The following is a 23,450-nucleotide window of genomic DNA, read 5'->3' as shown; positions in this document are numbered from 1 at the left end:
CATTTCATGTAAAAATGTATCTTTTAAAAATCCGATTAAATATGCAGTGTAAAACCTTTGAGTCTTATTTTTTTACACAATTAAAAAAAAAGAAGACTGAATCTTGAGATAATCAATGTGTCTGTAAATAAAGAAAAATATAAATATATACATAATCAAATAATTATCAAATTGTGATCATATCGACATCAGGATTCCCACAGTCATGGAAAATCCTGGAAAAACTTGTGGTCATAGAAAGTCAGGGAATTTTGAAAATTTGTGAGAAGTCATGGAAAAGTCATGGAATTGCATTTACTTCTTAGCTATGGAAGCTTTCCAGTTTGTAGTGTCTCGCAACTCTGCATACTCTGTGATCATACTCTGCTATTATAATTGGTGTTCATGATTTCCATCTTTCCCAGTTTTGTCGGACATCTCAAATTCTACATAACTCCCATCAGGACGTCACGGGAAGTCATAGAAAGCAGCAATTTAGTCATGGAAAAGTCATGGAATTCTGTTTTCAAATTTCTGTAGGAACCCTGGATACCGATGGATAATATAATTAAAAAATACATATGCATAAATGGTAAATTGAAACAGATGATCAGTTTGGAAGCTTCACGGGCACCAGGTATTTTATTCTTGTTTATTCTCGTAAAAAGACTGTTGTCTTTTAGTTGACATTATACTCAACAAAAGTTGAAAACTCCCATGCAATCACTTTTGTTTTTATCAAAATTATGCACGAAGTACATGCCAGTCTCCTATATTACAAGTCAGCTGTATATAAAATCCTTCGTTTGTTATCATGTAATATGCATTCATAGTATATGCATTCATGTGTCTCTTATGCATTCCACTTATGTATCAGCCTTTTTTTAATGTCTGATGTATTATGCCAACAATCTAGTTTCAGCAATAGTGTTCAACACATTTTTTATCATCAATAATAACATTATTAGATTGAAGACGGTAAGAACACAATTATACTTGACCAAACGTCGAGTATATCAGGACCAAACATATCTCAGAAAGGAATGGCGTGTCAGGAAGCATTCATATTTATTCGTCGACATAGAAACCAAGTAACTGGAAACAGATAATCTACTTTACATCTGGATATACACATTCGTCAAAGTATAAATTCAACTTATCGCTGTTATCATGGTTATGTAAGCTACTCTAGTTAAAGAATCTCTTTTATAAATCATGATAATGGCAGCACAGTGACAAGCGAAAAGATATCCTTTTAGATAGTAAATAAAGAAAAATACTTAGAAGTATAATCCTTTTTTGATGTCCCACTAATGAAATTTGTTAATTTCAGCCATACCATTGCACCCCCCCCCCAAAAAAAAAAATGAGTATCATTGCAAGCTGCTAGAAATTGCATTGTTATGTATTAGCATGGCATCGACCTCAGTTCAATGTTTTGGTCTTTGTATCAAATTAGAACAGTGTCGAACGTTGGACCTTCAGATGAGATGTGGCACGACGGATTATCGTACGACATAGAAGTAACCGGTTGGTTCTCCGATATCTTCGTGTCCTCATCTTGCGTAGATCCTCGTGAAGAAGGTTGACTTTCCCTACAGGTAGAATAGAAAACGGATAAGTATATTTTTGTGAATCATTCTCAAAATGGAAAAAAGGAAAAGCGTTTCTAGATTTATCATGTTTATACCCTATTAAGTAGACGGTTTATTTCCAAATCGTATAATACCAATTCGTCCAATTGCCAACTCGTATTTTGGTTTACCTCAGTTCGTCCCCTATCCACATAATCTAATTGCCAATTCGTCCACTCACCATAACCAGTTGGTCCAATTTAGTCTATATACCATTTGGTCTAATTGGACTTCTATGTTGTCGGCACTCGAATAATGGTGTAAGGAATCGAATATGCGTCTAAACCCATCCAAATTTGATGTAAACTCATGAGCGTGTCATTTACTTGTGGACAACTCCCACCAGCGGAGGTTAGGATACGTGATAATGAGATCTCGGACAAGCAACAAGTGAAATTGCTTGGCTTCGTTCTGAGCAGCGATCTTCGATGGACAGAGCATGTCAACTACAGGATCCATGATCAAAGGCAGCCAAGAAACTATCTGCTATATGGATGCTGAAACGTTTCTCCATGCCACTTCCTGATTTGATTACAGTCTACATTTCATACATAAGACCGGTTCTGGAGTATTGTTGTGTAATCTGGCATTCTTCACTGACTCTAAACCAGGAGGCTCAAATAGAGTCAATCCAAAAGTGTGCCCTATAATATTAGGAATAAGATATGAATCATACCAACAGGCACTCGAAGCCTGTAATCTCACTTCTATGAGAAACAGAAGAGAATCACTTTGCCTGAACTTCGCTAGATCTGTATTGTAACTTCCGTGACTGGTTGCCCCAAAGACAGAGAGAGTTCTTTAAGGCAATTGAGACACAGTAAGAGGATACGTGAAATCAAATGCAGAACAGAACGCTGTAAAAAGAGCGCCTTACCCTATATTTGGTAAGGTTCTTAAACCAGCAATGATGTAACATAATTATAATAATTCATTTTTTACCACTTTTTAAAATTAATGATTACTTATCTAGTATTATGTCCTTATATCTTGCAGGGCAATACCATTTATAATTTTTGCCATATTTTAATTTCTTATTTTGTTTGTCAAACTATTTTTCATATTGAAATTCGGTCTGTGATGTTTTAACAATGTATATGCCATAATTGATTAATGAAACAGGCAACATGATTCAAATGTAGAAAAACAATCTTTGTACCGGCAACGATTCAACTAATTTCTAAATTTTACTGATCAAGAATAGTGACTTCCAAACGAACTTACGAACGAACATATGTAATAACAATTCTATGAAATGAATTTTATCCCTGTGTTTTCATGATTGCCAAACCACAAAGCACAATTTAAAATTTTACCTTTTACATATCAGTACTCTGTATTCTCATTTTGCAATATATTATGTGATCTTTTATCTTCTTGGTATTCTTCTTTAAATTTCTTTTCTTTTCTTTTTCATTTTCTTCTTTTCCATCTTCTTCCTTTTCCTCTTCTTTTCCATCTTCTTCTTCTTCTTCCATGCCTTCTTCTTTTATTTTCTTCCATTTCTTATTCTTCTTCCTTCTCTTTTTCTTCTTTTTCGTCTTCTTTGTTTTAATTATGGGTGTGTTTTACATTACTCCTTTATCGTAAATATATGTATGGTTTAATACGCTATAGTATATGTTATTTCTTGCATTCAGTCTTATGTGTACTTTTTAATTATGTAAATAATTCCACTGTTTTGAGACTGTACATTTTTAATATTTTGTATATCCATGTGCAATTCAGTCTTTGTAACTACGATGCATGACTTAAATACCATATCATAATTGGATTTAGTGCCCTTAGTGTTTATTGTGCAAAATAAATGTAAATAAAATGGATATTAAACAAACTGGTTATGAGACGAAATGGTCATAGAAGAAATTGTGATTAGACGAAGGGATGATTTGACTAAATGGTTATTGGACCAAATGGTTGTTAGATGAAATGATGATGGACGGAATTGCATTATACTAAATGAAGGTAGACCATGTGGTGAGTGGACGAGTCGGCAGTAGACGAATAGACAATTTACAAAGTAGACAAACGGGAAAAAAATGATTTTTTTTTCTTTTTCTGTTCAGCAAGGTTCGGGTATCATCAGGAACCTATACTCTGTGACCATGTATACATGGATGACCAACGAGTGACTATGTGTCAAATTATCCTCAAGCTTGGGTATCTTTTGAAGGATAAATTCCTGAACATAATTAAGATGGGCCTATGAATTATACATTATGATATGTGATTTTCTGTATAGCGCCTACATGAAGCCCAGTTTAAGGAACAAATGAAAATATATAGGCCTACTCGCCTATAAACTCAATTAAAGTGTTGTTCATTTTGTTACTAATGTGCTCAATAAATGACACCCTTTTCTTTAAACATACAAAACACGGTTCCAAATGGACATCCAAGACCCTTTGTAATAAGATAATCGGACCAGTTTGAGCCCCCAACCTTCCCCCGAAAGTGTAGGTCTTATGGTATTTATTTCTTCATTTAAAACAATGCAAAATCTTGTAAGCTGTATCTGCCAGTCCACCCTTATTCTTCAGTACGGGTATACAGCATTTTATCTGCATGCAAGGCAAAAAATAATAATAAAAAACAAAAGAAATAAAATTAGATTGGTTTGACCTACCTCTGGGTTAGAGTGATGTCTTGATGATCCGTTGGAGTGTTCTGGATGTATGTCATAGGGGTCATAGGATCTGTCTTTGTGGGTTTGTTGAAGTAATAGATGAGAGCAACAGAGATCCAACCAAACGTGTTAGAGCAGAGTAAAGAGACTAGCATCCACTGGATGGTTGGACACATCTTACAAAAATACTTGCAGGGTTGAGGAGGAGGAGGAGTAGTAGGAGGAGAAGGAGTAGTAGGAGGAGTAGGAGTAGTAGGAGGAGAAGGAGTAGTAGGAGGAGAAGGAGTAGTAGGAGGAGTAGGAGTAGTAGGAGGAGAAGGAGTAGTAGGAGGAGCTGCATATGGTATTAAAACAAAAGGAGATGGGAAGTCGTAATTGAGTCAATTATGTTTCGGCACGAATCTTAATAAGATATGTCAGCATTGCATGATCTTCTCTGTATATCCGTCCACGTTCCTCGACAAGATAAAAATCTAACATTTTAAAATGAGATTGCATATAAACTTGATCGATACAGTGAAACAGAAATAAACAACATAAACATGGTTCATTATTTTTAAAGAAACTGATTTACGTATTATAATGAATGAATTACGATTGATGAACAACCAACCTGTACAATTGGTGATCGATCTTGATTCACTCTCACTACAACCACACAATGTTGTGACTGTTATTTTGACACACATTCCAGGCAATAGATTGGTACAATTAAACATTGTCTCCAGAACATCAAGGGTCTCCTGGGTTATAACATCTGATCCATTTGAACAGGTCACATGATAAAAAGAGTACATCCCACAGGATGGCGGTAACCAGCTAGCTGAAACTGAATGGGTGGTGACTCCAAACTCGGACAAGTTCTTCACTATTTAACAGAATATCGATATATTTTAAAAGAAGAAATCAAAGAGAACTGGAAGAGGGGGGGGGGGGCACAGATCGGCAAACTTTATTCTTTTTTATCCTTGTAGTTATTGTCCTTTTTTTTTTTTTCTTTCCGCCCTTTCACACGGTTAAAAAAAAAATCGTAATTTGAATAATAATATAATATAGGTATATTTACCCAGGGTAGCCACTTCAGTTCCGAAAACTGTTCTCCCAGCGGGCCCTGCTATTATTACCCGGCTAAGCTAGGCTACCTATTCGGTGCACACTGCTTTTTGAGGAATTACTTCCTGCCGGTACCCATTTACCTCACCTGGGTCGAGTGCAGCACACTGGATGAATTCCTTGCTGAAGGAAATTACGCCATGGCTGGGGTTTGAACCACGACCCTCTGTTTCAAAGTCCGGAGACTAATCCACTGGGCCACGACGCTCCACATGATGATTCCAGTGAAAAATAAGGCTAATGGCGAATATTTAGCACTTGTGAAACCAAACTAGAACATGATTAGAATCACGAACGCAACAGTCACGATTACAATAGCAACAGTGGTGTACCTAGGATTTTCCAAAGGGGGGGGGGCAAATTCTTCCGCCAAAAAATTTGACAAGCAAAAAAAAAAAAAAAAAAAAAGGTATTCAACCTCAAGTAAAGGACATTTCGCACCAGAAAAAAGGAGGGGCCACTTGTGGCTCGTCAGGGAACAGTTTTGACTCGTCAAGGGGGCAGGGATACGTCCCTTGCATGTGTTGCGACTCGTCAGGGGGGGGGGCAGACTGCCCCCTGCCCCCTTTAGGTACGCTAATGAATAGCAATCATCATTACAATGATCAGATTCACGTGTGAAAAGGCCCTGTGTGTGTTTACATGTCCCTCTGTGAGTATACAGTGTACGTCACCGACTGAGGAGGCTACCCTGCAAACGCTGGATCTCTCGACAAGTGTGGATCTCTAGCTCCAATGGGGCAAAGTTCAATCATGGTCTCGAGTGATATTATAAGGGCCTTTTCACACGGGAATCTTGACTCTACGGAAGTGCTTGAAAGGTCACGTTAGGTCACGTTATAGCTCCGCGCCCCCATGTTTTGGAGGTCAAACCTGTCAGACGTAAAATTCGTACCGTAATTTGAGTGAAACTTAACTGGAATTCACATCCGGAGTAGAATTGAATTCGTGATTGTGATTAGGGATTAGCGTTAGTGATTCTAGTTTGGTTTGCTAAAAATTCGTCATTATAATTATTTTCACTCATTACGAATTTGGTACCGTGTGAAAGGGCAGTTATGTCTAGCAGACTCTAGCTTATACCATGTCCCAATACTGGATAGAAGACGTTTCATCGTCTACCACCTGACCGCCACTACCACCATTACTGAGGAAAGGAGTCATTTGGAAGACAGTCACCGAGTTGAGTTCAAATAAAAATCGAGATCCGCTAATGTCATATCTCAATCAGGGAAAATAGTGAATGCATGCATGTCCAAAACACTGCATGAAATGAAGATGTTTTAATTGGCTTAGTGTTGTATAGATGAAAGAACGGGGTGCATCCCCCCCACCCGTGAGAAGAAAAAAAGAAGAAAAAAGGGAAATGGTAAAATTTGAAGAAAACAAAATCTGTATATATAGTGTGTTATAATCTGTCAGAAAACTAGATTTTCATTTTGTTAAAGTCAGATTTTTAGCTCGCTTGCGACTATTTAGGAAATGCCCTCGTACATGTTTCGCACAAATGTTTTGACTTAAAGTCTTTATGCCATTGAACTGAGTGCAAGTCGTTCTGCTAATCACATTTTTGACGATCAGTCAAGCTGTTATCTACCATGTCTACGGTACACTTTGGACACCGATATGCTAGACCATTGAAAAGTATTAATACAAAGTTTATCTCGGGTATTTGAATTTGTCGGTCCAGAATGTTCTACAGTAAATACAACACGATTGTGGATAGTGCATTCATAAGGCAATCGATGTCCAATAAAGTGTGTCATATTTTGACGTATATTTGGTGATGGAATGGTACGGGGTGTTTGCTCGCTCCATAGTATTTATTTATTTATTTATTACTTTATCTATTTATCTATTTATTCATTTATTTATCTATTTATTCGGCTCTTCAAAAAATAAATTTAAAAATACAAATATTATCACACAAAATTACATAGAATATAATACAAATTAAGACTAGTTCCTCTCCCCCAAGGCCCCAACCAACCGATGCACTGGAAACACTGGTGAAAGTATTGCACGAAGACAAATAAAATGACAATTATAATATGGGTAATTATAAAGGCAAGACAAAAAACAATATATAGCACCTTTAATTAGATCCTCAAGAAAGAAAATCGATGTTATAAAGAAAACTGTAAAATTGGGAGAGGTAATAATACTGAACTTATACACTAAATTAGATGGGCAAAAATGCCCAACTTTTAACCAACCTTGGGCAACATACTCTCCACACAACTAATGGTTAAAATCTGTCCAAATTTGGTTATAAAATCTAATAATTGGGTAATAAATTTGCTCAATTGGATAATAATTGCCCATAATATATATTTTTTTACCAACATACATTACCCAACACAGTGGACAGTATTATGTTGCCCAACATTTTAAATGTGTAGACAAGCATTGATAACAGGATAGACATCGTTTGGCTGCAAGTTGCCCCCCCCCCCCTCAAAAAATCCTAGAAAGGGGATTAACTTTTGTGGCGTTACAGATGTGGGACTTTGAACAGAAAGAAAATAAGAACAACGAAAATAAATGGTAAAGATAAATTATGAAATGAAATCTGTATACTATGCTGAAACCTGTCACTAATTTCATTTTTTTGCCAATTACGCCATTGTAGTCCATCCATCACTTTGAAAGTAATTCAGCTTTTAGTAGGTTTTTTTTCATTAACAGATGATATGAAATCGAGTCCATGAGTGAAAAATGTATTCATTCTCACAGTAAGACAATTACCTGGACAGCACTTCATACACTGAAATGATAGACGTGATGGAAGTAAGGGCGGGCTTGTCGTACACGAGCAATTATGGTTCGTCGTGTTCGAGATGCATGGATTGTCAGGTTTGTTAGCAAAGACGCTAACACACGTTACGATGGTAAAGAATGCAGCAACTGTATAGTCCTGTGAAAATAATAACATAAAAAAGGCTCTGTTCATGTCTCGTGCATAGCGTCTCGATCGGTAAAGCATTATGAGCTTTATAGCCATCCAGAGTTAGGGGGAAAAAAGAATTCCACCTAACGTTTGACATAACCTCCATTTTTTTTAAAATAGTAATTATTGAGGATAGAAATGTTATGACAACGATGATGATGATGATGATGATTAATACTGCGCTCTTCTCACTAGGCCCATAGCGCGCTTACAATCAATATTAGTTGAATGGAGATAATCTTAGAACTATATGCAAATTACGAAATAAAGATGGTTTAAAATGCTTTTCTGAAAATTGCTTGGTTAAGACTCTAAATCAACATTTTACTTACTAGGCCCATGTCGTTCTTTCTTTTTGCATTTTATGTGAATCGAATGGACAGATCAGTTATCTCCGTGTTATTGGATCTTCTTAGTACTCAGAATTTTAATAATGTCGTCGTTTTACTATTCATTGAATTTCACACAATTGTGAATAAGGTATTTATTTATATTCATTTTATGTTTCTTTGTATTTTGATCATGTGCAATATCAATATTTATCTACCAATTTCAATACAGGAGCATTCTTTATTAAATGTTGTAATATTCAATTAAAATATTTTACTTAATATATTCCCAATTGCATATTTTGCTTAATCACTCAATTAGTACGATTTATAATTAATTACGTTTAATCATGAATGATATCAATTTCATCACAATTTGAGTAGACATTGTATGACTTTAGTTTGATTTTATTTTTACCATATATTAACCCAGATCATTCAATTTTGTTTTAAACCTGTGCAATATCAATCTACAAACAACCAATTTAAAAATACAAGCATTCTTGTATAACAATATTCAATTTTAATAACTGTCTAGTAATATCATAATTCCTAGATTGCATTGTTATTCCCGGTGAATAAACTGTTATTTCTCAGTAATAATTGTTCCAAAAAGTACTACTTTCAATTGTGCATGCATGTAACTATTTCATTTACTATTTATTTCTCGAATCGGTTTAATTGTATTATTTATTTTATCTTGTACATACATTGTAACCATTGCAATTCAGTCTTTGGACTGCGAGAATTGATATTTTAAATAAATCCTTCAATCAATCAATTGCTAGTGATGGAGACTGTATAATTGAATGTGGCAATCATTCCATTTTTTTGAAGCCGACACAGTCAAAGTTCTATCGCTTGCCAATTACTTACGAGCTATAATGATAATAAGAATGATGTTAATGTATTTCATACAATAATGATGAATATGGCAAACATATAAGTTGATAAAGAAAAAATAATCTTAGTAAACGAAGAGAGAACATGGAGAAAGGGAAGGGGAATAGATTGAGGGAAATTGGTGATATCAGAAGGACGAAAATTAGAGAGAGGGGGGGGGGGGAGAGAAATTGAATATTACATTAAATAGCTCATTATTGTGATTACGAAGCTGATACATTGAACATCAAAAAACTAATTTAAAGATATGAATTAAAAAAATCTACAATTTACATAATAAGGAATATCATGTTGGTCTAATATTTTGTTTTGAAGGGCCTAGGATAATACGCTTTTAAAGTAAGCTATACTAAATTACAAAATCAATAGAAATCAATATTTACCAAATTGGCAGAATGAGAAAGAACTCAGGGGATAAAACTATAATTATATGGCGGAGACAAAATCAACCATATCAGACATATTGCGTATAATACTTTGACACTCTTGATCATAATATCTATTTGGAGTCTTTGGAGTCTTCGTTGTCAGAATTACCCAACTAGAGCTACCCCCTGTGAATAGAAAATACTGACTTAATCTCACCTTGAAATCAACTTGCTTTGATGACCGGTTTTTCATATTTATGTTGGTTGGATGATGCCTGGGAGCCGATATCAAAATATCTCGAACCCCAAAATATCATAGTCCTGTCGATTTTTCTTCCAATGTTGCAGCTATATAGAGCAAGATACATTCACGTTGATCAAGTCCTTAATATTCATGTCAACTAAAATTCCCTGTCTGCTCTACACATTGTACATGAATCATGTGAACCAACTCCCATATTCAAAAGAAACTACAGATGTGACAATATTTCCCAGTATAGCCTATACATTAGCCAAACGTTGAATAGTACAAAAGATGTTCACTGGAGCATGCCCGTATCTTTTTTTATCACACCTGAATGTAATTTATTATTTTTTCTCATCTAGAGTACAGACTGTTGACCTGCAGGGCCATTCGTGTTTATCATCGCCCCTCCCCCGATAAAATAAATCATGACTTTTATTCTTTGATGGATTTTCATCAAAACCTCACCATTTCCTATTTTTTCTGAATTTATCAAAACCAACTTATCATCAGGGTGCTCCCCTTTAAGTGTCCAGTTAATATTCAGACTAAGTTCTATTTGGAGAGGTCACTGATCAAAGCAAGTAAGCTGCATGCTCTGACGGAGCTTGAAAAAAAAAGAACTCATAGCAAATGCTTAAACGCGGAAACAAAAACTTTACGCATAGTTCTTATTATTATTTTAGCAACAGCTTAATCGTCAGGCAGATGACAATGAAGACAGTAAGCAATTGCTTGAGCTTACTAGCAAAAGCATTATTTGCTCGCTCATAGTAATCATCTAGAATCAAGCAAAAGCCCATTGCTACTTTTTTTGCATCTGACCCAATGAAGTGTGAGAACAATGGTACCATGGCGTAATTTCCTTCAGCAAGAAACTGATCCACAGTGTGCTGCACTCAACCCAGGTGAGGTAAATGGGTACCGGTAGGAAGTAATTCCTTAAAAAGCTGTGTGCGCTCTGAACACCTAGCTTAGCCGGGTAATATAGGAGCGCCTTGAGCACCTAACAAGGTGGATATGTGCGCAATATAAATACCCTATATTATTATTATTATTATTACCTGGGTCCTCGACACTGGATCCTAGGAAAGTTGAACCTAAAATAAATTCCCAAGTTGAATAACATTACACTTTTCAACATAATTATACTGTTGGCTTTCAATCCACACATTTCTTTAAAAGTATTTAATACAGATACGCATTTTCTTAAGTTTTGTTGGGTTCATGGTATCTGGTTGTGTCGTCTGCGTATTGACTTATTTTTATTTCAGTTTTATAATCATATATTTTTAAACCACGGATTTCTTAATTTTCTCGAACTAAACAACCTTAAATTTCAACAACTAATATAAAGAGATACTCGGCGAGAGCGGACAATCTTGTCTTACTCCGCGGTGTATTTCAAAAATATTTGAGGAGTATACAACCTTCAATATCAACAAAGAAGTTGAACCCAACGAACAAACTCTTCACTGAAACCGAACCTTCTTAAAGTTTTGTATATAAAAGACCACTCAACAGTTACTGTATCGAACGCCTTTTCAAAATCAATAGAGTGCGAGAAAAGATATTATTTTTGCGAGAATCTTATAATCACTATTATCTTACCTATGAATGCGATATAAATTTAATTGTTTTGACACATTTTGTGCTGAAATCTGCAAACATGAATGAGCCTTTGTCGGAAGTATTTCTAATTCCATTGGGGCAAAACGTACCATGGGTCCGTTTTGCCCCAGAGACCAAAGTCCTTGTACCCCTCAATGACCTTCTGGACACAACCCGGGGGGGGGGGCCACTTACATTGACGAGTGGATACCATGCGCGACCAAAAAAACACGTAAAAAGGATGTCTTTTTCAAGATAGGGCACGTTACGTACGTAACGTAATAAGGGTGTCAAAAATAATGAAAAAAGGGTATCTATTTCGCTAGGAAATCTACGTGTTTAGGGTCAGATTTGCGAGGGTATAAAAAATTAGGACTAAAATATTTTATAAAGGATGTACTTTTTGCCCCAACAGTCAACACTACGTGTTTAGAGTACGATTTGCGCGAGGTGTGGGAGGTGGGCCGTAATACTAAACCCAATAATGTAGGTAAAGGTAAAACCGACAACCAACGTCCGTGACATAATAATTCCTTGTTTAGGGGTTCAATTCAGGGAATTCTTGCCAAGAGTATCGTTTTGTTTCTAATACTTGCCAACTGTCTGAAATACCTGAAATTTAACTTTTCTATTTTGCGTTCCATTTCAATTAGCACAAAATAATATTCTGTCGGCCTGACGAACTTCTTCGTTCAAAATATTTTTAGTAGTTAGTTAAAGTATATAGAATATTTGATGGTTATAATGATGATGGGCGAAGGTGCAGGGTGGATGGCCAGATTGGTCCAAGAGGGGGTGGTAAAGGGGGGGGGGTCGCCAAGGGAGAGGTCCAGATGGGGGTTTCCAAAATCAGCTTGGGGTCATATTTTATACCTAATTACATATTCACTAAACTCAATTCTAATTGGACAGGGATATCTGCAAACATACAGTACGCTTCTACAGTAGCATGAACAGATATTGATGGAATTGTCTCATTTTCTACTGAGATAATGTTCTACTCATTTTACTTGTGTTTAGTAGAAGTTCCCATTGCTTCCTCAATTGGCCTTGACTTAAATAAAACTACACTTTTCATCGGTCAAGTTTAAGGAGGACTGCGATGTTTCAATTAATTTCTCTATTTAAGACTCATTAATAGGTTAGGCATGGAGCACCATGTTCTAGGTGAACCTTCATGGGTACCAGTAACCAATATTAATGTCTGAAAGTATTTTGTTCATAGTGTGGGCAATTAGTGTAGGGGAACAAAAAGGACACTTTGAACAAAGGTTTACCAGAAATTGGGGAGTTTTAAGGCCTATATAGTAAAGATAAAATTTATGAAAAAAGGGGGACTATTTGTAAACAAAATGGGAACTTGTTGGGGATGACTTTAATGGATTAATAGGGGTACTTGTTGGAGAGATTATCTCTCGATAAGAATACATGTGAGCACAAGGAGAAGATTGAAATAGCATAGAGGAATGGAAATAAAGAGAATATGAAATGCAGAGAGATAGCAAGTCATAAGAATATGAAATATTGAAAGAGATACTAATATAAAGATAGATAGCAAGAAGAATACATACGGAATCTATTCGGCTTGTATTATGATCAATCAATTTCATTTCTCAAATTTTATAGTGAGCATTCAATATACATACTCCCAATAGTTTTCTTACCAAGGTGCGGGCTTCATTCATGTCTCTGTTATTTAAAATGTCTCTGCTTATGTTTGTTTATTTTTGCATGTTTATGTGTAAATCTATATTGTGTGTTATTGTCACCCTGTATCGTGTGCGTTAAGAAAAGCAATAAGTTTTTATGTTTATTGTCTTTGTTTATATGCTTTATATGATTGGTCAACAAAGAGGTGAAAAAACATGCTTAGCTTTGTTTCCGTTAGAGTTAATTTTGGTCTTTGATATACCTGAATAAATAAATGAATAAATAAATAAATAATAATAATAATTATAGTGATAATGATAATGATAATAATAATAATAATAATAGGCATTTGTATAGCGCCATCTATCTAGAAACAATCTCTTCCGAGGCGCATTGTACTTATCATTATTATTACTCTGGCCTAATTAGCTCGGGCTGCCTTTCAGCGCTCGTGCATTCAAGGAATTAATCCTGCCATGTACCCATTCACCTCACCTGGGTGGAGTGCAGCACAGTGTGGATAATTTTTTTGCTGAAGGAAAACGCCATGGCTAGGATTCGAACCCACGACCCTCTGTTTGAAAGGCGAGAGCCAGAACATAATAGACCACGATGCGCCTACATAATTTAATAATCATCATCATCATCATAATTATCATTTTTATTATTAGAAGAAGAAAAAAAAGAAGAAGATTTTTGAAGGATTCAAGAGATACAGTTTTTGATGTCTTCTAGAAGTATGTACTCCATCAGGGGCGTGTATGGGCAAAATATGTTTCCTCCATTTTTATCATGCACCTTTGCAACATATTAAATTTTATCAGTGATCTCAAAAACATGAATCATTTTAGCTCCATGACCGAAGTCTTACGTGGGGAGTAGAATAATCTTTCCATATATAGACATCTGTCACTACCAAGGGTCGAAATTACAGAATGAAGATTTATGATATTTATCATACTGTGATGGTTTTCATTTTGACTGCTTATGGTAAGTAATGAATAAAACAGTAAGCCTATACAGTGCGTCCCACGAAAAAGAAAAAAAACCGAGGTTTAGCGACGATTTATCATAACCCCGGGGGGGGGGGGTGCACTTACATTAACGAGTGGATACCATGCGCGACCAAAAAACACGTAAAAATGATGTCTTTTTCAAGATAGGGCACGTTACGTACGTAACGTAATAAGGGTGTCAAAAACACTAAAATAATGAAAAAAGGGTATCTATTTCGCTAGGAAAGCTACGTGTTTAGGGTCAGATTTGCGAGGGTATAAGAAATTAGGACTATTCAAATGTTTTATAAAGGATGTACTTTTTGCCCCAACAGTCAACACTACGTGTTTAGAGTACGATTTGCGCGAGGTGTGGGAGGTGGGCCGTACTACTAAACCCAATAATGTAGGTAAAGGTAAAACCGACGACCAACGTCCGTGACATAACAATTACTTGTTTAATAGGGGTCCAATTCTGGGAATTCTTGCCAAGAGTATCGTTTTGTTTCTAATACCCTTTTTACACACGCTAAAATTTCCTTAACCCCGTACTATAGGTGGGGCTAAATTGCCATTTAGCCCCACCTATAGTACGGGGTTAAGCTTAGCCCACTTTCTTTTTACACAGCATTTTTGCAAAGTGGGCTAACCCCACCTTTAGTACGGGATTATTTGGCCCTGCAAAAAAGCAGGGTTATCCCAGCAATTGCGGTGCTAAGAGCGATAGTACGGGGTTAAAATCGCTAGTGTAAAACGAAAGTGGGCTAAGCTTAACCCCGTACTATAGGTGGGGCTAAATGGCAATTTGGCCCCACCTATAGTACGGGGTTAAGGAAATTGTAGCGTGTGTAAAAAGGTACGAGTGAAGTACTTGTACTACGAATGATCGACAAAAACCACTAGTCCGGGGTTAGCGAGTTTCGTGTGTGAAAAGCAAGCATTCCTTATCCGGGGTTATAGTACACAGCTCCTCGTCATAATATTTAAGGTTACCAAAAATTTTCTGTAGAATCTGATTTTTTGTGCTTATCCCCCTATTTTGAGGGTGCTGAACATGAATCTGCTTGTTGCCAAATTTATAAATGCCGTCTTCGACCGTTGCCATGGCAACGGATTAATTTATCAAAAATAGCTTGTATTTCCCTGTAAATTGTAGATAAACATGATATAAATTAGCCAATAGATTGAATTCAAGGTTCCAATTAAATACAAATAAAATTCAAAATATTCAAGATTATCAAAATGGTTTCAATTGGCCCGTTGTCATGGTAACGGCTCATTTTTCCTCCAGAAAAGTAAAAATTTAGATTTAAAGTTGTAGAATCTGTTTTTGTTTCATTTTCCCTGCGTTTAGGGTGTTAAACATAGGAGTGTTTTTGCTAAATGTATAAATACACTCTCATTCCATTGCCATGGCAACCAGATAATACCCAAGTTGGTAAAAATAGAAATAACATGGTAAAAAAAGACAAGGGCGAGAAATACAATAAAAGCGACCTACATGTACATGTAATCTACATGCGTTGGGTTTTTCCCACTCATTTACTAAAAAAACTACATAGGTGTTATGCATGAGTTTATTGGAATGATAGGAATTGATGTTGCCTTGACAATGCTTGAATTTAAAGATAAATATCAATATTGCAAATTGGCCGTTGCCATGGTAACAGCTTATTTTTTCTCAGAAAAGTATACATTTGATAAAATATATTGTAGAATCGGAATTTTCTTTCATTTCCCCTAATTATATGATGCTAGATCTATATGTGCTTGTTGCTAAATGTATAAATACAATCTTAGGCCATTGCCATGGCAACCAAATAACATGGGGGAGATAATGGTGGAAAATACCATGAAAATCACAATCTACATGCGTAAGGTTTGAACCATTAAATATTGAACAAAAAATACAGTAAGTGGTCTGCATGAGTTCATTAGAAAGAGAAGAATTGCTGTTGCCTTGGTAACACTTGCATTTAATATAAATATAAATATGAATGTTGCAAACCTCCCATTGCCATGGTAACATCTTATTTTTCTCAGAAAATTACAAAGTTGAAAAAAACTTCAAATTTTCCTTTCATTTCCCCTAATTTTAGGGCGCTCAACATACAGTTGAGGCCGAAAGTTTACATACACCCATGTAATTCAGTGAAATTTGTTTGTTTGCCAAACATCCTAAAATTTACTATATCTTCAGAAATATAAATACTACCATGACGAATTTGGTGTCAAATGAAAGAGCATATTAAGCTCTTTCACATGATAAGGATGCCGATGGGATTAAAGTTAATTTCAGGTGAAATTTTTTTTTAAAGATAAATAGTAATATTCGTATAAAATTTATTCTATTGTTTGTTATTATATTTTCAAACGTCGTTTCATAGAAATATATAAATGTCAAATCTATGATTTATATTACTTTTTCTATCATGATATGTCACCACTGAACAAAAAGTGTGATCTGAAATGTTTGTGTTGACAAGTAACTAGCACAAATATGAAATGTTTTTGTCAAGTTTTTATTTTTAAATCGTCTACAATATGAAGATTTTTTTTGGAAAAATGACACCTAAATATTTTTCAGCTCCAGATGACAAAGCAATGTGATGAAGGGGCATGACATACTCATTTGTTAGATATCAAATTTGTCATGATAGCAAAAAATATTTTATTAGATACAGTAAGTTTAACGATGTTTGGCAATTAAAAAAAAATTCCTGTGTGTATGTAAACTTCTGTCCTCAACTGTACATATGCTTGTTAATGTAAAAATACTCTCTCGGGCTATTTTCAATTTAGAATTAAATCCAATCCACATAACATGTACTCAAATAAATTATCCAATTACACTCATTTTTATGCTGGACAATTTTTGAAGAAAAATGGTACTTATTCTGCATGAAATCCAGTATTGTTACTCCAAAATGACCGCAGATAGTCATTTTGAGTATAGTGATTTTGGGTGATTTGTGCTTAAAAGTGTTAAATATAATAATAAGGGGGGAGCATACATTTGATGAATGAAAATTTTAAATCTGTCAGGAGGCGATGTGGTCTTGACCTCCTAATCTGAGATTATTGCCATAACCAAATTGGCAGGTGGTGTCCATTTTGAAAAAGTAAACTTATAAATATTTTCATAATTTTGGAAATATATGGATCTATATTATGATATTTCAACTAAACATTGGGTAACCATTAAATATAATTAATCATATTGCACAAGTTTCATGCCATATGATCAAGGTCAGAGGTATTTTACAATCACCAAAATTTGGCCATGTTGTATTATCATCATTGAATCTCATAAAGTTTCTGAAAAAACAAACCTTTGAGAGTGCGTATATAAATCTATTTCAAGAAAGTTGGACATAAAGGTATTCAACTATCACATCATTGTGCATGAGTTTCAGGTTAAAGTTATGGTCAATGAACTTTGACTGTACTGTGGTATCAACATCAAAAACTTTACTTAGGTTTATTAATTTTCAAGATAATTAGATATCATGTCACTAGGTGAAGGTCAAGGGTCTTTTGAGGTTAAAAAAACCCTTAGGATTCTATTATTAAATGAATGGGTTTTTCATGAAAGTCCCACATTGAGTCTACATTAAAAATGGAAAAATTTTACTTTTGTTTCCTCAAAAGGTCAGTTATATCTAATAGGAGGCCATGATTATGTCAATTTGCCAAATAAACTTAGGAGTTAAATTATCTTGAACAGCTTTCGATTAAAATGAATACATACATTTTAACATTTATAGCACTTCTTCATGTAAACATGCTCAAAGCACTTTCCAATATTGTGGGGGGGGGGCGTCGTGGTCTTGTGGTTAAGACTTTCTTTCAATCTGAGGGATATTGGTTCGATTCCCAGCCAGGGTGTGTTTTCCTTCAGTAAGAAATGTATCCATATTGTGCTGCACTCAAGCCAGGTGAGGTAAATGGGTACCTGCAGGATGTAAGTCCTTAAAAAGCTGTGAGCACCGGATGCGGTAGTCTAGCTTAGCCGGGGTAATATAGGAGCACTATACAAATCCTATATTATTTTATTTATTATTATAAAAATGAATAATTCTACTTTTCAAGTGCTTTCAATACAAAGTGGGTGTTACAAATAAAATTCATAGGTTTGTAAGCTTAAAAAAACAATTGTACAGAAGGACATGAACGGATTTTGAATATTGGGACCAGTGAAACTTATGCACTGTTGACCTAAGTTGGGGGATAGAAAAGGGTCTGTAAACAAAAACCCAACATGAAATGTATTGTGGTGTCAGGTTATCAATGGACAAGTAAACAAAGCAATTTTTTCTATAATTCTGTTTTTGACCAGTAGCAAGTGAATCTCTTTGAACAAAGGAAACACATGATCATACTTTCTGGCCGTTGAAATGGTACCGACTGCTCGATTCTGAATGTGTTGTAGTGACTATTATCTAGGCGGCTGAACACCAGTTCAAAGTGTCCCCAAGTGGTTATAAATACGAAGTAAAAATTAAAGATCCCAGTACAAAACCCTGAGGAACGCCATATTGCAACCCATGACCCTTTTTTTTCTTAATGGCTACCAACCGCGTTTCGTTTTAAAGGCAAGGTCAGTATGTCAAAGGTAGTTCAAATTTTGATTTCTTGACTCTAAAACCCCCAAATAAATATTTTGAACAACTCTCTATCAAAATGGAATCACCCCCTAAAGTTGTCATTTTTCAAAATGACAGGCAGCTGTCAGTTTGATTTTTTTATGGCGGTAATCTCTGATTAGGCGGTCAAGTTTAGGTCAGTCGACTGTGTGGACTTAAGATTTTAATTTCCTAACCTCAAAAATACCCATGTTGCTATTTTAAAAACCTCATTTATAGCACAAATCAACCCAAATTCCTTTTTTTTCAAACTGGCCACCAGCAGCCACTCTGGATATTTTAATTATACCATAGTCAATCTCTGTTCAGGAGGTCAAGATCACTTCAACTCATCAAATAGACTTAAGATTTTGATTTCCTTTTCCCTATAAAACTCATTCTTTATAATATTTTTATCAGCTTTATAGCAAAATCCACCCACAATTTCTTTTTAAAATGGTTTTCGGCAGCCATTTCAAAGCTTTAATACAAATTTCATGGTCAATTTTTCTTCATACAATTAATTGTCCAGAAACACATTATACATGAATGTGATTGGCAAATTTATTTTATTCCATTAACGTTTAGCTTTAAAATAGAGACATTTGTGACCCTTAAATTGGCAGCCACCTTGGAGTTTGAAGTTGGGGTACTTCAATTCAGCAAATAGATGTCACATGTCAATCTCTTGAAAACTTTACCCCTTAATCAATATTTCTGTCAGATTACTAGGCCACATGGCCCAAAATATTCTCAAAATGGTCTCTAGCTGAATTCTCCCTAATTTCACAAACCCTTAGAAATATTGGCATACTGGCTATTTTTTTATAAAATGTATTGAGAGCACAAATGGTCAAAAAAAGATCTTTACACTCCACATTCCTCACTTGAACCTAGGAAGTGATTCGCTAGGTCAAAAGGAGAGCTTGTGCGTCACAGACTGTAGATGGTTGGACCAGTGGGTGACCCTTTGATTGTGAGCAGAGCCATTAAGGGATTCAGTCAAGTGAAGGAATCTCCATCTTGTTTTGAATCTCTTTTTGGCAGGTTCATAGTTAAAGGGTGGATGAAGAGGGTGATCTTCTTGCTTGTTTTTTCCACCTTTGCTGGCAACTATCTTCTAATGTGTGAATGGACAATACCACACAGTAGGTAGAGATCATCTGCTCTTGTTTTGTCGCAGCCAGTAATTGCTCTGCAAGCAGCATTCAGGGCTGTATCAATCTGCGCAGCATGTGATGACCCAAAACGGATGGGGACTGCATACTCAGCAGTCCAGTAGCATAGAGCAAGAGCTGTCGCACGGATGGTTTTGGCATCTGTTCCCATTTGATGATGTTCCTTGCTCCAACTTTAGCCTTTGTCTTGGGAACATGGTCTTTGTAGGTTAGGGAACCATTTTCTATACCATCTGAACCTTAGTTACTGGTCTGCATCTCTGTTTTTAAGGTGAAAAGCACTGAGTTGGGTTTTTTCTGGATTTGCCCAGGGATGATTTGCAGCGTAGTAATGAGTCAGGCCTACCAGAGCATTGCTGAGTGCTTTTTCATCTCTTCAGAGGACTGTTTCTGTGAAGCAATGCAAATGTCATCAGCGTACAGGTAGCTCTCATTATTTGGTGGATTGGTTGGTCATTTGTGTAGATGCTAAAGAGTGGGACGATGATTCTTCCTTGTGGGAGACCTTTTGTGTGTCAGCCATCTGCTACTGAAACCATTGAGATGCACAAAAACTGCTGATTTGAGAGCATGCTCTGAATCATCTGTGTTAGCTTAAGCCTTCCTTTGTCATCTCAAAGACCTTGTGAGTATTCGATGATTGTGTCATAAGCTGCAATGAGGTCAACAAAGGCTGCTCCAGTTATCAACCCCTTCTCGAAGCCACCATCTTCAATGTACTGTGCCAGATTCAGCAGTTGACTAGTACAGGACTTTCCTGGCCTAAATCCTGCCTGTTCTGGAATGAGGAGCTCATTCACCAAGGGAGCAATGTGGTTGAGTAGGAGCCTTTCAAAGATCTTGTATGTGTGACAGAGATATGGGCCGGTAGCTCTTTGTATTGGCTGGTTTTTTGCCTGGCTTGAGTAAGGCAACTACCCTTGATTTCCTCCATAAGTTTGGCATTGTGCTTTCACTCAGACAGTAGTTTAGCATGTCAAGCAGCCGTTGGAGTGCAACAGGTCCAAGATGTTTCATCTGCTCACAGATCGAGGACATCATCCAATCCAGCTGCCTTGCTGATCTTCATTGCTTTGATAGCATTGCACAAGTCGTTCATGCTAAAAGGTCTTGTGAACTCAGATGACTCTTGGCAGGCTGTCTGCACACTTTTAGGTTGGATCTTCGCGGGTGATTATTAGGGTTACCTTGGCTGTTCACTAGAAGCTGCGCCAGTATGTTGTTTTAGTGTTATAATGATTCGATGTTAAATGCGCTTAGTGTAAGCGCGCCACCTTGTGTTGGTCTCTTGGCCATGGTCATTAAAGACATTCACACGTAACCTCAAAGTTGTCTAGTTTATTTACTTAAGTCTTACTTTATTAACCCTTGGCGTGGTGGCAGCTGGATTCTATCCACCCATCGAAAATAAATAAGCCATCCTAAGTTAATTTCACCCTGTAAATTGGGGCTAGGCACGCCGTGTTTTATATTATCGGTGGTAGACGAGAGGTTGGGTTACTTCCCGAAGTCGGAAGATAAATTTGTGTAGTCCCACATATACCGTACCATGGCCAGGGCCGCGTTGACCGCCGCGGCAGCCGTTCACGATGCGGCTAGCAGGTCGTCGCAACCATCAGGGTTGTGCCAGTTTTCTGCTAGCAGGCAGATATTAAATAAACCTTGTTTTTGTGCCCGCACAATTGATAATTCGCGGATTAATGTTGAATTGAAGAGCGGATCACAGCTCAATTTAATCACTGAATCTGTAGCAGATGATATTGGTGTCCAGATTTTTGTTGATGATTTTGGTTTTGGTGATTACTTTGTTGATGATGTGTCGATTGTTCGTCTCGTCGATCAGACCCACATTGTGGGTGTGACTCAGTTCACATTATTCTATGATGGTTGTGAACTTTGGTTTGATGGTGTGGTAGTCCATGATGACTACTTGCGTGGTTCTCGCAGAATTGTCGCTGGGGCTCCATTTATGGAGCAGAACGATATTTCGGTTCGCCCCTCCAAGCAGTTGATCATGTTTGGAGACAGTGCTACTTTTTGCTATGCTTCGTCATCTCAAGCAGCTCCGCCATGTTTTTGTGATGTTGATCTCGCTGGCATACATTCAATTACAACGCACACTCTCATTGATCGGGAACGTGTGAAGAATGAGAGTAAAATGAATGATAGTCATGGAATTAATAATCATGTTACATTAGGGACCACGGTCACACCAGTAAACACTAACATACACAAAGAAGATGTTGGATACGAGACAAGTGATAGGGAGATGAATGAATCTAAAAGTAATAGTTGTAAATCTCGGAATGAAGACCGAAGAGATGAGACTAGTGATGGTGAGGTGCATGAAACTAACAAAGGTGAAATGAAACCATGCAATGTAGATGATGGTTATGAGAGTAGTGATGGTGGAGGTCATGACTCTAACATAGTTGATGTGAAACAATGTAATGCAGATTATGGATACACGACTAGTGATGGTGAGGTGTATATAACAAACAGTGCTGACATGAAAGGATGGAATAAAGAGGTTGAGTATGCAACTAGTGATTGTCGGGTTTATGAAAGTGACCAGTGTGATGTGAAACAATGGAATGAGGAAAATAGACATGATGCTAATGTTGGTGTGGTAAATAAAGCTAATGTAGATGATGTGATTATTGGTCACATGAGAGACGTAAAAGAAACAAGGAAAGATAATGTAGGGTCTAATGTTAGTAATGTAATTGGTCTGGATACCAATGCCAGTGTGCCCTCATTGTTCCGAGAGTGTACAGTTAAAGACACTCATGAAAGCAGTTCGTGTTCTCCAGTTTCATGTTTGAGTGATTTAAGAACCTCTTCACTTCATTGCATTGATTGTTGGCATGGCAATGTTGCCTCTCCTACTCCGAGTGGATTGAGTTGTTCTCCACTGTCTGCCGATGATTTCCAGTCTTTGTTACTTTGGGATTGTTGCCAATCCAACGTGATCTACAGTTTCACAGATTCCCTTGATTTGGATCTTAGTCGGAACTATGTTTCTCACTCTTCGTCTGATGTGACATTTTTGTCTAACTTGACTTTGCCGGATGTGACAGTTTCGCCTACCTTGACATTGTCTGATTTGACAGTTTCCCCTATCATGACTTTGTCTGATGTGACAGTTATGCCTACCTTGACTTTGCCCGATGTGACAACTTTGCCTGACGTGACGGTATTGCCTAACATGTCGCCTGATATGCTACTGGATCGCTGCATTGGTA

The 23,450-nt window shown here is 36.5% G+C and overlaps 1 protein-coding gene across 1 annotated transcript; it reads right to left on the bottom strand.

The window, feature by feature from the left end:
- Positions 1 to 589: 589 nt before the first annotated feature.
- Positions 590 to 10,382, bottom strand: LOC129253977 (mucin-2-like). Its single transcript, XM_064101242.1, has 5 exons — positions 10,120 to 10,382; positions 8,101 to 8,269; positions 4,853 to 5,107; positions 4,240 to 4,573; positions 590 to 1,574 (listed from the first exon to the last, which is right to left on the bottom strand). Exons 1-5 carry the CDS (start codon positions 10,153 to 10,155, stop codon positions 1,430 to 1,432), a joined length of 939 nt encoding a protein of 312 aa, XP_063957312.1. The 5' UTR covers positions 10,156 to 10,382; the 3' UTR covers positions 590 to 1,429.
- Between the last annotated feature and the right edge of the window lie 13,068 nt (positions 10,383 to 23,450).

The sequence above is a fragment of the Lytechinus pictus genome, chromosome 1 (genome assembly GCF_037042905.1).
Source record: "Lytechinus pictus isolate F3 Inbred chromosome 1, Lp3.0, whole genome shotgun sequence".
NCBI classification, from domain to species: domain Eukaryota; kingdom Metazoa; phylum Echinodermata; class Echinoidea; order Temnopleuroida; family Toxopneustidae; genus Lytechinus; species Lytechinus pictus.
Note: the sequence above shows the minus strand (reverse complement) of the source record. Positions and strands in the feature narration are given on the sequence as shown.

What these genes read in the sequence shown, in the direction of transcription:
- LOC129253977 (XM_064101242.1), bottom strand. Translation starts at nt 10,155, where the DNA reads ATGAAAAACCGGTCATCAAAGCAAGTTGATTTCAAG. An exon ending in GTGTATGAAGTGCTGTCCAG is followed by an intron (nt 5,108 to 8,100) that starts GTAATTGTCTTA and finishes TCTGTTAAATAG; the next exon opens with TGAAGAACTTGTCCGAGTTT. An exon ending in ATCGATCACCAATTGTACAG is followed by an intron (nt 4,574 to 4,852) that starts GTTGGTTGTTCA and finishes TACCATATGCAG; the next exon opens with CTCCTCCTACTACTCCTTCT.